A 16,739-nucleotide genomic window follows, 5' to 3' on the forward strand; every position below is an offset into this window, starting at 1 on the left:
AGTGCAGAGCTGGAACGGACACCCAGAGCTCAGCCTTCCTCGGGTTACCATGGAAACCACATTCCTCCCCCGCCTGCATCCCTACAGACTGCTCTGACTCTCTCTATCTATCTCTCTCCTCGCTTCTCTGTTTTTCATCCCGTCTTTTTCATTCCTCTTTTAATTTGTGTCTTTGTTTCTCTCTCTCTCTCTCTCTCTCTCTCTCTTTCTCTCTCTCTCTTTCTGCTCTGCTTTTTACACCGTACACGCATTGAGCACAATCGTGATGATGCACACTCAGCAAGCACACTGACTTCACATGCATCGCTCCCTGTGACAAGGTGAATGGGTAATTCACCGAGTTTATTTTGCATTCCCGTGCACTCGTGGACACATAAGCACTTTGTTTGTTTTCTCAGCATCTCTCTATTTTCTTCTCCTCTATTTTTACTCCCCCTTCTGTTCAGCACCATGCTTCAGTAATGCCCCCTCTAGTCATCGCATTTCTGCCCACACATAGGGCATCGTAGCTTCGTTTCATCCTCAGTTATGGCGTCTGTCGCGGACCTTTCAGCACCTTCATCATATTTTATCAACCCCTTCTCCAGCTCATCTCTTAACCTCCTACTTGCACCTCATTTCATAGCTCTCGTTCTTTCTGCTTCTGTCTGTACAAAATCTACGCCAAACCCTCTGATACAATCTCCCACTCTTGCCATCTTGTGTTCCTCATTTCCCTCCACTCCTCATTTTGCTCCACATGTATGCTTCTCTCTCTCTCATTATTCCATCAGTTGGAGGTGCTGTGTTTGGTGTGTGTGGTGGAGCAGCTGTTCTCTGCCACTGCGGCCTATTAATAGGAGTCTTAGCCGTGTGCTAGCTTTTGTTTTCTGTGTGTGCAACGCTGGGAGAGCGTCGTGGAGGCTCCTCGGCAGGTTACATTGGCTTTTAGTACAAAACTGACGAGTATCTTTCATTCTCTCGACCTGACTGGCTTTCTGTCTTAGGGTCTCTCTCCCCTAAGCTATGATTCATTGAACAGTGGAAGCATTCACTGTAAAGTCTCCTTTCAATATCTGCTATTTGCAGGAGAAACAAGTGGATTCTGTTAAGATGCAATGATGCCTAAGAGAGACTTTTAGGACTTGCTACCTCACCCCACTTCTTGCAGTTAGTTAAGGCTACAGTAGAGCAGCTTATTACGTGTTGATATGGAGCTGCCTCTTTAAGACTGCCTCACTACCGACTGTCCTTTTATGGTGCTGCATCCGGTCAGGTGACGAAGGAGTAGTCACACAGCTTCTCTGAGAAATGCCTAGAAATGACTGAAAAGCTCAATACATGGTGTGTGCTGTGGTTGGGGGGGGGGGTTGTAATGCTCATTACGATAGCGTGTGTGTGTGTGTGTGTTTGTTACAGGCTGTCCAGGTTGGTTTATGTAATAAGGGCCGTGCAGGCTGATGCTGAGCTGATAGTGTTGGGGGAGCTGCAAGGTGGGATGCGGAGGAGCATCTCTGTTCAAAAGCGCAGGATAATTTCCTCGTTTATGCCATAAATCATTTCATTTGTCAACAGAAGGTCAGAGGTTAGCGCTTTCATTTCACAAGATGAATCACCTAATGCTGTTGATCCAGTCCTTTCCAGTCCAAGCTGTTTAATTGGGCACAATATTTATCAAGGACTGCACACACACAAACGCGTACTCATGCATGTATGTATACACATATGTGCAGGGATATGTGTTTTTGATATCTTTTATATTGCCTTGAGTCCTAAAAGATTGCTATTCTTCTGGGTCTACTAAAGCCAAGTTGTTCTTATTGTATTTTCTCCAGGATAGTTATTAAATTTGGTAAGAGTCAGAGTGTAATTACGAGCTAACAGTTCAATCATACCCTGCTGCGCAGTGTTCTTTCCGTGTTTGTGGCAATACGTTGTTTCAGTAATTATTTCAAAAAGGTTTTTCTCTTGAAAGTGGAACATCTTTGTCCACGTGTTCGCAGCTGAACTAAAAGATCTTTGATGGTTTTCCATCTCTGGTATTATTTATGTCTCACCACTAAAGAAATGCCAGTAACTGAATATTGCTTTTTTTCTGCTTGGCACTGTGTCACAAATGGAAAAATAATCTTATATAGGTGACAGCTTTATTACGTTATAAACTGCGGATTAAATTTGACAATATCATGTAATCTAATACAAGTACACTGCGAACGACAAGCTGAAAAATAATAGCGTAATTGAGTCTAACCAAAACTCAGGACACACAACAGCAACAGAAATTTAACATAATTTTGCACAAAGGTTGTATTTATTGCAGCGCTATGGTATTTGATTACACTATATTGTACCTCTTGTATAAGGTTGCAATTGCCTAGATTTCACTTTATCATCTCTCTAATGAAATGTTTACTCTTAAAGAAGCAGAAGAGATTTAAGAGACATTACATTTCTTGAGTGATTAAAACATAGAACATCGAAACAGAAAAGATGTCTTCATCCACAAAAATATGTTTGAAAAAGTAGATGTCTTACACGACATTTACGGCAACACTACATTAACCTTCAAGACCTTTTCTTTCCTGTAATAGCTGTAATGTGATTAGTGCATATTAACTTCCTGTATTCCTCTTCCTGCTATGCTTCTGATACAGAAAACCAGCAATTGATTGGCTCTAAAACGTCCTACCAAATTCTTTATATATTTGATATTATGTAATATTTAAAGGGAGAGGTTTCTTTCCCCTAGAGCGACTAAATGTGTCTACATATACAGTTCATATCGCAGATATGTGTGTATATGTGCACGCCCACCCATACAGATGACATATCTGTTCATTCAGCGCAGGGGATCTCTCTCTGTCCGTCTCTCCTGCCTTTATTATGTGCTTGCCAGTCCATCATTTTGTGTGCCGTTGTACAGTATGTGTTGTTGTTTTTTTTGTTTTACTGCAAACCCTCTGTGAGGTAAATGTGATGTGGACAGTTTATAAGACAGACAGAGTGAGGCTAGGGAAGGATGGTCGCAACATGTGCTCGGTCATGTGTGCTGTGATCGATATGCTTACATCGTCCTTTCAAGCCACTGCCTCGAAGCCCCGCCTCGCCGCTCCGATTGGCTCCAGCAGGGTTTGTGGCTGCAGCCGACAATGCAACTTCAGGCATTCAGTGGTTTCTAGTCTCTGTTTAAAGATGCCCAAGTTTCTCCTCTTTTTGCTCTCTTTTTTTTTGCTTGGCAACTCTCTGTAGGTTACAGTGAAAGAATATCATTATAATGAAGTGAGTTAGTGTTGCATGTAATTTAGTGTCAGTGAGCCTGCTGTGTGTGCCTCCTGGTAGGGCTGCAGCACAATGCAGTGTGCCCTCGACGGAAAATTCTGCTCAATTTAACAGGAAAGGCTGCACAGATACACTTTAATACACATATAATTTAAAGGCACTATGTCAAAACACTGAAACGGCATTCATGTTTGAGCACTGTAACATGCAGACTATGTACAAATCTCTCCCCCCATGCAGACACACCCAGCTCTGTTCCCCGTCACATTTCATTAATAATGCATATATGCAGGGCTTTTAATGGCGACACTGTAACATTCCCTCTTAGTTCTGTAAAAAAAAAATAAAGCTTCGCCCTCAGTGTCAGGATGCTTTATATCTAGCTGTGATCAACCCACAAATTCATAAGCATGCAAAACGGTTCACAGGCAGTCCAATCGCATTACTGGAAATATAACTGCCACACATACATGAAAGCCATATAGTCTCTCCTTCTCTCTTTTTCCCCCCCCCACACATTCTCTCTCTCTCAATCTCTTCCTCCACCCACTCGAAAAGCCCAAGCGTGTAATCTTGTTGGTTTCGTACACATGTGTTGATGTCATCATTGTGAACATAAAATATTTCCCCTATGGTTCTTTAAACAAGGTTTCAGGAGTGCAGTTTCCTCTCATTGTGCTTATTTTGACCCGATGGTGCACACAGGCAGGACTTAACTATAACATTAATTCAACAGCAGTGCTGCTTTGCCAGTAGTAATACTAAAAAAAGGAAGAGGGGTGATGTAAAGTAATGCAGCGTGATTCAAAGGCATCACTGTTGAGAGGCAGGTCTAGTGATACCCAGGAGGAAAAAAAAGCATTTTCATCTGCTGCACCTGCCTCCTTTGTGAGATTATATACAGATGTGTGCTGTGACACAGAGCCCGAGGTCAGCAGTCACTTGCACAGGAAAGCTGTTAAGTCTGCAGCTGAACTAGAGATGACCGTGGAGGTGACCAGTGACCAGTCGGAGCAACTGTAAGTTGGATTTTGGCTGCATTGGTCTGATGAAAAACACGGATTAGACTTAGTGGATCAGGTTCGAGGGTTGGCATCGTCAGACTGCAGACTATGACTTCCTGACCTTTTTTATTGAGGGAATAGGCAAATACAATGTTTTCATTGTGCCTTGATTTGTGAAGAAGCAGTACCTTTTCACCCAAGGCAGGCAGCAGTGAGGTTTTAGCTGTCGCGGCCCCTTTAAGAGCAGCTAGTGAAGCGCTCAGTCCTGTTGGTGCTGCTGCTGCTGATGGCAGCGCTGCCAGTTGATTGGCTGTGGCTGTCAGGGCTGAGGTGCTGGAGGGATGCTGCTACGTATCTCTCCCCCTCCCTCCCTCCATCCCTGCCTCTCTCTCTCTCTCTCTCTCTGTGTCTCTCGCTCTCCATCTCCCTCTTGCTTGCTCGCATCCCTCTGAATAATCCACATCTAGGGCAAGCTGGCTGAGAGGCGATCCAGTGCTCAGCTCCTCTCTGCAGGCTGAGAAAAGAGACAGAGAGAGAGAAAGACAACGATTTTCAACGCAGGAGGAAAACCGTGAGATTTTGACAGACCGGGGAAGATACCAAGAATTAACAGAAGAAGATTTTCATCTGCGGATATCATTTATTTATACATATTGTTTATATATCTATATATATATTTGTACACACGCATATAGATATTTATATATATATACATTTATCCCTGTACATAACTGTATTTGTGCTTGTCTGTTTATACTAATATTTTTATATGTATTTGTGTGTGTAAATATATATGATATATAAACAAAAGAATATATATATATATCTATGAATTTATATGCGTATCACTGTGAACCAAGAGAAGCAAGAGGAAATTTCTATCATCGGGGCTGGTCTCTGATTGTCTGGTCGTATACAATATTTTGAATATTTCCTTTGATCTTCTACGTCAAGAGGACAAAGACTACGTGCCCATTTTGTATTTTTGTTTTCCTGTTGCTGCTTCCCGTCCCTCTTGATCTTTTTTGTTTTTTTCTACATCCGAGAGGAATAAAGCGGAGAGTGACAGGATTTGACGAAAAAAGGGAAAATCGGTAGAAAAATTCCTGTGATTAGTGTTATTTTCCGTCGGCATTAGCGCTCTGTGAGCCGATCACAGCGTGCTGTGTGAGATCTGAGGAGGCAGCAGAGACAGAGTGCCACGCCGCTCAGCTCAGCGTCAGCCCAGCCAGCGCAGCCAGCATGCACAAACATCACCACTGCTGCAAGTGCCCAGAATGTTATGAGGTGACCCGTATGGCTGCCCTGCGTAGGATGGACGCCCCGTCGTATGGAGGAGACTGGCAGGCCGAGCCCTATGGATACCCGCCTGGGTATGGGGGAGGCCAGACCTTACCCCCTCCGGCCTCAGGGGGAGGTGGAAGCATGGGAGGAGGAGGGGGCACTTTGGGGAGAAGTAAGGGCAAGATTATGTCTGGTGGGGGCCCTGGAGGCCCGAACCCAAAGGGCCAGTCCAAGGGTGGCCCCAAAGTAAACGGCAACAACTCCAGCGGACAAGGAGGATGGTGGCCCGAGTGCACCTGTACCAACCGGGAGTGGTATGACCAGGTAACTCATCTTCTCTTCACTCACTCACTCTGTTAGATAGCTCAGGCCTGTGGGGCCTGGCAGGGGAGGACTGGGATCAGATGAGCTGCTGCTGTAGTAAAACACAGACCATCATGTATCAGCTGTCGCTTTATGGAAGAGAATTCATATTTAGTATTCATCTCAAGCCCTCCGTTTCCCCATTCGTTGCCTGTGGTTCCTCTATCGGAAGCGGAGTAAGGAGAACAGAACAGGACTGATCCAGTTCCATTGCACACACATGGACATGATCTTCATGTTTGGATGTGATGCAGATGACTAATGCTTATACATTTAACACACCTAGTGTATGTCGTCAAAGGCTTACGCTGATGCAGTAACCGTAGGCCAAAAAATGGTGCATTTTCATTCATTGAAGCAGCACCGAGATGCAGTTTGCAATTATTTTAAGTTACCTTTCACGCCGGTAACTGGTAACATTACGGACTGACTATATAAGATGTATAGATTTCTCAGGGATCAGCTAATTGTAGGATTGTGTGTCATTAGCTCAGAGTAGAGGAAGAGATGATGAAATCGATGTCTGATACCAGCTCCATTTCTTATTTTGCCATTTGAGCCATTTTGCTCAAAAGAATCACAATATAATGAATGAAAAAAACAGAGAATCAGCAGTAATCTGTGCCCGAACGCTGCCTGCCATACGTGCCGCACAGTGTGAATGAAACTGCCTCTTAACATGCACTCCATTTTGTTTCTATTACCTCGGTTTATTTACATGTATTTATAAATCACAGTTGATAAAAGGTCAGAACAGCTTCCGAAGCGCAGTGTTTAATTAAGGAAGGTGCATGTATGCGAGCATGAGAGTGAGCTCGGGTGGGGGAAGGGTAGCTCGGCGAGCATGAGATTCAAGGAACGGTTCGAGCTGTGCATGAGTATGTGTCTATGTAGTCTCGTATTTGCGTCAAGTGAAGCCGCAGCATCGTTTGTAGTCCCTCCGTTTGTGTCTGATCGCTTCTTTTGAGCGAGAAATGTGAGGCAATAGGAGGAGGGGAGGTGTAGAAGAAGCACTGGGGTAAAATGGAGGCTGAAATTTCAGTAGCAGAGTGGAAGAGATCCCCCTGAGCTGAGCCCACATATGAGCCGCAACCTGACTGATATTAGCAGATCACTACAACCAAGGAGAGCAAACAGAGATTGACACTTTTCTCTTGGTTCGTGTAAAAAAATCTATTGCAAGCCTTTTTCTTCTGGACCAATCAGGCTTGTTTCATGTTTCACACATTTGAAATCTCACCGCAGATGTGATTATGTAAGCATTTATTGCTTACATGGAGATTTTACTCTCCATCAGTATGACCACCTAATTTATGTACTGCTCATTTCCCATCATATATGTTCCACATTCAACTTACAATGAAACAAATTGGTCTCTAAATATGTTACATCGTGATGCGTGTAGGGGTCTCATGTTGTAGATACAGCACCGTTAATGGATAAACTCGTAATCAAGAATTCTATCTGGTCCTGTCCTTTCAAAGGATCCTTGCTCCCCTCATGTGAACGTGCACCACACGAAAATATCCAACCTGGCATTAACGGTTTTAGTCCAGGAGTATGTACATTGGGATAAAAAGAGAATGAATCAGCGATGGGTGATGTTGGGGGGGTAAAGCAGCAGTTAGTGGGGTGAAAATGCTAAGGTTGAAAAAGAGAGAAATAAGCCAATAAAGGCAGGCAGTGGGCCTGGAGAGGGGGAGGGGGTTATGTAAGAGGAGGCAGTTGGTGGTGCTGTCAGAGAGAGAAAGCGAGCGAGGCCCTGACACCGTGGACAAGCATCTGTCCCTCCATCTCTTAAAACAGCCATGTGAACGGCCAGTATGCGCTCCCCCCCTTCCTATGAACGGGCCATGATAGCACACGGCATGGATGGAGATGGAGATGGAGATGCACACCCACTGCCACCCCCCACCTTCCTCAGCTCTCCTCAGTCACCGTTGCTCATCCTTGGGTGGGAAATGTGAATGCTACCCCTCCCCCCACTACCTATACACAGCCGGAGAGCAGGGCAGCGATCACACACGCCCAACCACGCACGTCTATTATCTTATAGCTTTCATAACAACTCGTGTTTTTTGGATGCTAGCACGATGGAAAGCAATAACCTTGCACAGTCATTCAGAATTATCTGAGCCGGCTTTTTTTTTTTATAGCTGGATCATTGACATTTTCAAATGGGTTCTGTAGCCGTGAACATTTCATGTATGTGTGAGGAAATCATTAGACTACCACAAGACATAATGATGCCGTATTCATTTTCTTTTTCTCCTCTGTCATCTATTTACTAAACGATTTGTGCTGCTTTTGTCAAAAGCTTGCTAGGTTAATTATGGACAATTCCAGTTGGGATTATAAGAACAATCTTTAAAACAAGAGCTTTTGAATTTAAATCTGAGAAAAGTAGAGACCTCGGTCTGCTGGGAGCTTCAGTCAGAAAGCCCCCGCGGGCGCCAATATGTCTTTGTGTGTTCTCCAGCTCTGTGGCTATGATTAGCTTAAAATATTAATTAGATTTTACTTTATTTATTAGCATCAAGATTTGGTCCAAAATGCTTTGCCAGACCCATTGTTTAGAACAGGCCTCTGTAGTGACTGTGGTGTTTTAAAATGAATGCACAGGCACGGTGGGCGTTCCATGTCGAACACTCCCAACGGTGATTACAACTCAAAAAGCCTTCAGGCCTTGATCAGAAATGTTTGGTCGTGTGTGTGTGTACAGTATGTGTGTGTGTGTGCGTCTCTTACAGTCACATTGATCTATCGGTGTCATTGGTTTGTACATCTGTCTGATGAGATTTCGTTCTGGCCGGATTTGATTTGCCAGTCCTGTAACAGCTACCAGGAGAGTATTAACAGATGGGATTTACATGTGCTCCATGTCCAAATGTCTTGAGCTCAATCCCCTACTATGATCTTGAAAGGCTCCATCTAAAACCTGGAATATTCTCATCAGATCTAGATTTATCTATAAGAGCTTGTCTTGGAATAAAAAGGCTAGAAATATGTGATCTGAATGGAAGTGCTCTCAGCATATCCATACGTTATCTTTAAGGAATCAGGTGTGAATGATGACGCCAAGATGGACATTTTACTGCACGTTTTTGCTTTGTGCATTATCGTGTCATTCATACACCTTTATGTGTGACCTGGCTGCTCAAGTAAGAGAAGTAAATGTGCATATATTGTGTGTAACATTACACATCAGTATTTCTTTTCTCTGATAGATCAGAAAAACAGCAGATCCTTACTTGGGGTTAACCCTCATGACGATGACTAAAGTAGGAATAGAGGAGAGAGAGCTCTATCTATATCAATAACTGGATAAATACCTTTTAAACCTCACCTTTCACATTTTCAAAATAAAGAATGGAGAAAAGCCATAAGACGTAGTGGATGTAATGATGACGCTTAGCTAGACGTGGCTTAGAGCTGTGAGCACGGGCAGACCCCAAATATTATCCAACTAGAATGGCACTCGGAGAACGCAGACCTCCGCCCCCATCTCCGTTCAGCTTGCGCCATCATCCACGTGTATTTTTGTTTATGTTGAGATCAGCTGTATGTAGCGGAGCATCGTAAAACACTTCATTCAAACTGGACAGAAACAAAATAAAACTCACCTAAACCGTCGTTGTTACTCTTTCCAACAATCACCAAATGTGCTTTGGTCGAACTCAACTGTAATTTCACCGAGTTTAAATGTGAAAAAACGCCAAATCTACAGTTGTCCCCCTCCAGCCCCCGCTCTCTCTCTGTCTCTCTCTCTCTGAAGGAGAGAGGCGGGGTCATGCATCATCAACGCGTCATCAGTTACCCTGCGCATGTGATACCCAGAGGTCTTTATGTTGTGGCTGATCGGAATCCTTAAAAAAATTCCTGAATCCGGATCATGATGATCGCCACCAAAATCTAAGTGATTGTTCATTGTGCCACACCCCACCACTCCAAAAAATGTCATTCAAATCCATCACAGACTTTTGGAGTAATCCTGTAAACGGACAAACAAACAAACAAACCAACGCCGGTGAAAACATAACCTCCTTCCTAGGCCTTCGGCCTTGGCGGAGGTAATACGATTTTTCACAAGCTTCTCTGACTCTTACTACTCGTGAAAGGAGGACTCCGCATAAGGTCAGGCAACCTTGACCTCGAGAAATAAGGACATCTTGAAAGCAGTGCTTTGTTGTGAGCTCTTTCTTATTATCAGTCACAATATTTGTTTATTTACCTTCACAAATATTGGTCGTCGATCTCCTTCACGTCACAGGCAGTGGTGTGACGTGGGCCCCCATTTGGGTCATTTGTTTATGTCTTGCCAGAAGAGTCAAGACGATGACTTCTATTGTTGCCTGGCAGAAAAACATCCCAGCTATGGGAGACCCCAGATTTCTTGGTGCATTTTGTTGTCTCTTTAATGGAGCAGTGGGTCCTTGTTGTTAGATGTGACAGTTCTGGCCCTCTGCGAGTCTATGATGTGGTTCTCCTTCTTGCACTAATCCGAGAACTTGATTATTGATTTGATCATATATGTATTGGTTTGATTGTGTATGATATGGTATTGAAGTCAGTGTTCTTAACATTAACATTCACAAAATTAGGAAAGGGACTTTCTGACAAACGTAAACTCAAAGTCATGCACGTCTTTTTGTAGCCTACTGTGTAATTAAACATTATATTCTATGCTAATAATTTTAACCATTCTGAAAGAAATGACCCAAAAAATACAGCACCAAAAATGATAAAACAATCCCACCAGTAATGTTCGAGCACCTGTGATGTCATAATTCCTCTGGCATCACCTTTAAGCTTCAGCATTACCCTGGCATCAGATAACATTTCATCTGCTCCCCCATGCTGTCCCTCCCTCTCTCCCACACTCTCACCCCGACAAGCATTTTTAAAAATTCAGTAGGAGGCAAAAACAGGCTGAAACAGTAATTACCCTTTGAGATGTGTCTATACTGCAGCTCAAACCCTGTATTCAACTAAACAATGTGAGATGTTTTGAAACCTGTTACAGACAAGTGCACCAAATTTCTTATGATTTTGTTGTGCATTATTGCATCTGCCACAAACTTACATAATGTCTGTTTTAACCACCTGCAGCGAGGTGTAAACGTTTGAATAGTTTGAATTTCAGCACCGAGAAAACGTGTGATGTGATTTCAGTAAACTGCACGCACGCATGTTTAGCCATCTAGCCAAACGTGGATTGCTTTAGACCAAAGGATACAAAACATATTTAGTTCTGATGTTGTGAGTTGTCACAAAAGATGTACTCAACCGACACCGTTATTTCATTTTGGGCAAACAAGGCAGACTTAGGTAGTAAGAGATGCTCTTCTTTTTTCAACTTTTGTGTATTTTTACATTAAAAATCTTTTGTTGTGTAGCTGTTGTGAGAGAGCCCACTTGCGTTCTTTTCCGTTTTTTTTCAAATAGAAACGTCCACTCAGTTATTAACAAAAGGCAGTGATGTAGGTTACCAAAATAAGCTAATCGAAGCTAATCAATAAGGTTATGAATAATGTTATTCTAGCACTACCTGAGTTAACGTTGGCTGCTAAGTTTGGAAATAAGTGAAAGGGTTCATTTGGATTTTTTGGGGGATTATTACTGTTTTTGTGATTGGAGTCTGGTGGCTTTGCAGGGAACGCTATAACGGCTTCAGTTCCCCTTTGGAGAAGTCTGTCTGACAGTGAGGTAAAGCAACTGTGGACAGAAGCAGCCCACCTAAAAATTGTATACGAGTATACGCTATATTTAGAATATTTTCACTGCTTCACCTTGCCCTCAGACAGCCCTTTCCAACGTGGAACTGAAGTTGTTATATCGCTTTCTTCAAAGCCACCTGACTGTATTTAAAAAAAACTGTTATTTTCCCTCGCAGAACGCGGGAGTTGCTGGTCTACCGCTGCCTTGATCAGTTAGTTAGTGAGTGTTATTGTGTGAGTTTTGGATCCGAACTAACGTGGCGTCCACAGCAGTACATTGCTTTGCTTCCATGCTCTGCCTCTCCAAACTGGGAGTGTGCCAACTGCTATCTAAGTTACAGTATGTAACCTTAATACACTGACTATAAGGATGTATTCCTACTGTACATGTAGCAGGGTCATCATGCAGAAACCTACGTCAGGTCACATGGGAAAACATTTTTAGAAGGGCTTAGGGAAAATTGCATTTTGACGCTAAATCATGCATACTTTGACCAAAATGTGAATGTTTGTATTCCAGTACATAAGGATTACCACTGGGAAGCTACAGGATGTTATAAAATAACCCTCAAAAATACCTCAAAATACTCTCCCTTTTAGTCTAAGGTATTATGACAGATTTTTGCCATTTCTTGTAAGTGTTCTTTCAAACTGTGCACACAAGCAATTTAATGATATTTTACCACCAACATGAACAACTCAACAGTAGCTTTATGAGTGTAGAGCAGCTACAGTCACATCTGACTTCCACATCCTTTACTCTAGTGGGACAATTCAGGCAATAAGATCCAGTACATAGTTTCTCCACAATCTTAATGAGCGTCAACATTTTTCAAGCATGTCGAAGAGCTACCAGCCAATACTGTTTAATTGAAAATAGTTTCAAAATGTCTGTTACATGTAATACAAATTTGCAGATTTGGAAGCAAATTTGCAGTCGCCCTACCTTGCGCACACGTCACTACCTTAATATAGCAAAACGAGAACAAATACACTTGTTGTTTAACTCAAAATGTTTCGATAAACATTTGAAAGAAAAAGAAATTTGTTGCAACATAGACGTTTGGTTCATCCAAGAAAATCATTGTGTCTCTTTGCACTCAATGCTTTGGTATTTGAGGTGCATAAAACACAACATTTGTATCAGTTTTCAGTTACACTGAAACAGGTTTTTGCAACAAGAATTTGATTATGATTGAGATGCCAACATCCCATTTTTCTGATCTCATACAAATTCATAGCACATCATTTAATTTTAGTCGTCTGCTAGCAAACCTCCTACATCTTATCTTCCCTTCTGCGCTTGCCCATTTCTCTCCCACACACACGCTGACACACAGTATAAGCACACACACTCATGCCCGACACAGACCTTTACCCAAAAACAAAGTGCTCTTTACCCATGAAAATTTTGGGGTTAAGAGAGGATGGTGAATCATGGGAAATGCACTACGAAACAAGGGAGACATGGTGCACTGCAATATTTATGTGCACTTTGACAAAAGTTTGCTTTTTATACGCTGTGAGAGGGAGGGGGGGGGGGTATGGAAGGAGCGCCTGAGAAAAGGCCAGTCAGACGTTGACGCGAGCGTGCGAGGAAGACGGCCGAGCCACCATTATGGGAGCTGAAGCGGGTTGATGTGTGATGGGGAGCTGCTGTAGCTGTGACCCAGGACCTCAGCTGTGTTGAATCCCACCTCCTACACTTCTCTTAAAAGCCTCCACTCAGTAGCTCTGTTGCTTTACCTTCGCATCACATTCACAGCCCAAATCTGCTCTTATTGTTTCAACATGGAGGTCCTCTGTGAAACGCAGGATTCACAGGAATGCGTTGTGTACTCTGCCAACACAGCTCATCAAGTGCTTTACTCATTACTGCAGTTTGGCTCCAGCTACGTGATGCATATATAGTACAGTTTACAGGTGCAGTCGCCTGAAGCTGCAGATCGTGTGTGTGTGTGTGGAGGTGTGTGTCCTGCTGGAAGCCGAGGCTACCGTGCGCCCCTGTGATCCATATGGTCATTGTCAGAGGCCCTGCCAGGGCTCAGCCCCGTATCAGCTCGCCTGCTCCCCTCTCTGGCTCTCGCTGCCAGCCAGGGGAGGAGAGCAGAGAAGAAAGGAGAAGGGAGGGGAAACGCTGTTTGTTTGTTTGCTTGCCTGCTTTGTTTTATTTAGTTTTTTTTTGCTGATCACAGTAGCGACTGGCCTAGAAATGGGACTGTGCTGCGCAGGGCAAAGTGGACTCCTGATTCAGCGATGGAAGCATCAGATTCTCTGTTATAGAGGGAGAGAAACGAGGGACACGGGGGCCTTTGATGGGATGAGATGGCAGCGTTTAGCGCTACGCCACTGATGCTGTTAATTAAAAGAATCAGACGTCAGTATGTGATAGATTGTATGTGCAGATATGATTTTTTTTTTTCCCTGCTATGCTAGACCTCGTTTGAGCGAGAATGCGCTAGCATTCTCAGCGAGGTGCACCTGCTCCATCACCCACATGCTGCCGTGGAATATGTGTATATCCAATCAATACCAGAGAAGAGCTAGTCCCTAAGCCTTCTGACTCCTCTTCATTTTTGTGGGGGTGTGTGGGTGCTTTCAACAGCGCTTGTGCTTTTATTGCTTTCACTCAACCATCATGTCAGCTGTTATTTTGGACTATTGCACTTTACACTAAGGTACACAAACTCCTGAGTAGTTACAGTAGAACAAGGAACTTACTGCTGAATAATGAATACCAATAACTAATAATTAGGTTTCAAATAATTTAAAGTCAGTGATTATATAGGTTTTATTTATAATTATTAATATGTATTAATTTATATATAATTTAATTATTCCCTGTTTTGTATATTTTCATCAGAAGCCTTCCGGTTTTCTGATCTGCCCCTGCTTTAATTTGCTTTTGGAGAAACTTAAAGCGTCCTCCATGTTTTCCTGTTGTCTTGATAAATCCAGCATTACATACATTTCCACAGCACTATTTTCACCCGTACAGCGATACAGTCACATCCCACTCACCCCTCTTCACTGACAGAAATGCTGTTTTCATTCACTAATCACTTCCAGTCCCTTCCATTTTGCAGTTTTGAAATTGCTTTTAAGATACCGTCAATGCTTCCTGCTCAGATGTTTCACATTAAGAGCAACCCTTTGGCTCAAAAGGCTTAATCTTGCCCATTCTAGGTAGGCTTTTAATTTGAAACATCTGCAGGAAGTGTTGAGTTTTATTTATAGTAACTTACCATGGCTTGATGAGAGATGACAGGGTAGAAATTATTGGAATTTAATGAATGAATGAAAAGACGATTTATGTTAGACAGGAGACGTGTGGAAATGTACATTATGCTGAATTTATCACGTCAGCTATCCGAGTAATTACACCCCTCCTCCATGTTTTATGCTTGACCTTTACTACTTAACGCTGGACAGCTATTATTTAAGACTTGTCTGTTGTTTGAATGCTGGCTTTTATTTGAAAATTAACAGTAGGCCTATATTCAGAGCACATTTACATTAATTAATTATTGTCCATATGTCATATGTAAGGGAGCCGATCATTGTTGTGAAATAAACCCCGACAGGGCGATGCGGCAGAAATCAATAGCTTGACACAAAAACGGTCCGCCAGAGTCCGACATCAGACCTGCGCCCATATTAACCAATCAGAATCGAGTATTCAACAAAGCCTTGTAATTATATTGGATAACTCAGCCTCACTAGATGCTGGCTAGCTATCTGGTGAACTGATTTGCATTGTGCATTTCAGCAGAAGACATTTTGACATGTTAGAGATATAGAAAAAGCATACAGGTTTAAATAACAAAATGAACGATGGCTGAATTCCATTTAGCTGCTTCAGTTTCAGGGTCCTGGTATCGTGCATGCTGGCTCACAGTCACACTGTTACGGTTTACTGGGAAACTTGAATACAACGGAGCCTACGTTGGTGTTATTAGTAACACCTATGCTTTTCTAGCAACGACAAGTCAAAATGTCTGCTCTGAAAAAGGCCTATTGAGGTGGTTATCATTTTAAATTTGTTGATATTATTGCCGATATGATACCTGAGTTTCAGTGCTAACACCAAAGGTTTGAGGAATAAAGAAAATGTTTTCTACAAAATCTTTTTTTCATTTAATAAAAGAAGCCCATGTTCCAGAATAGCAGAAGATACAGCGTAAAAGTAGCTAAATTATTATCTTAATCATGAACTATCTTCTCAAAGAATCAATAAATATGACTACAAATCTGACCAGGCATTTGATAACTTTCAAAGGGTTCGCTACCTGGACATTTTTGATACTCAGCGCTACAGATACAATTCTGTCGGTACCAAAAAAGTACTGAGGTTCAATATTCAGCCGTGATTGTGAGCTTTAAGGTCAGTCACTCACAAATGTTAAGAGTAAAGTCAAAGGTCATTTCTAGCAGCTTATATGTCACGATGGTGCCTCACATCTTGGAAAATAAAATGATAAAATAACAAAATCTTGCAGATTCACAGTTGGAAATTAGTCTAACACAATAGTATGCTAAATCTACTCCTATACATTCCTTTAAAGGTAAATTAATTCTTTTGAAAACAATCATTTGTGTTGTGTTGTGTCTCACAAACTGACGTTTTGGTCACATGAGGTTGGTACGGGTTACCATGGTTACACGTCTCCAACCGGCAAAGTGGCTCTCAGGAAGTGACGACGTAAATTACAGCTCAGTGCGTCTGAAAAGATACATACTACTGTTTATTCACATAAAAGTATTATGAAGGATAGTACACTTATTGAGTATGTAGAGCATAGTATGTCATTTCAGATGCAGCCATCGTATTATCAGGAGCTACTTGTTCGCTAGTGCTTGTTCCTCACTCATTCATTGGTAACTACTAAAGAATTCTTTCACCTTATTATAAAGTGTTAGCATTATTTGACATTTCACAACCTATTTTGCACTGTGCTCTTTTAGCCTGCATGTACACATGCAGCCCAGTCTCCTAAATACTACATTCTCACACAACGAAACTGCATCGTGAATTACATTTCGAGGGAAACATATCTTGTCGTGGATTACCTTTGTTTTTGACGTATTACAAATACGTTTGTGGTGATAGTCC

General features: G+C 42.4%; 1 protein-coding gene across 7 annotated transcripts in view; it reads left to right on the top strand.

Annotated features, from left to right (window-relative positions):
- dlg3 (discs, large homolog 3 (Drosophila)) overlaps positions 1–16,739 on the top strand; it is a 95,435-nt gene that overhangs the window by 19,261 nt on the left and 59,435 nt on the right. The window contains exon 1 of one of the 7 annotated variants that reach the window (XM_074648534.1): positions 1,379–5,870. The exons of 5 other annotated variants lie outside the window; for them this stretch is intronic. In XM_074648534.1, coding sequence (XP_074504635.1) covers positions 5,505–5,870 — 366 coding nt within the window. In that variant the 5' untranslated portion in view covers positions 1,379–5,504. Of the gene's footprint in view, positions 1–1,378; positions 5,871–16,739 lie in introns of those variants that run through there. One more of the 7 variants, XM_074648530.1, reaches the window with a different exon arrangement.

Source organism: Sebastes fasciatus, chromosome 10 (assembly GCF_043250625.1).
Source record: "Sebastes fasciatus isolate fSebFas1 chromosome 10, fSebFas1.pri, whole genome shotgun sequence".
Taxonomy (NCBI): Eukaryota; Metazoa; Chordata; class Actinopteri; order Perciformes; family Sebastidae; genus Sebastes; species Sebastes fasciatus.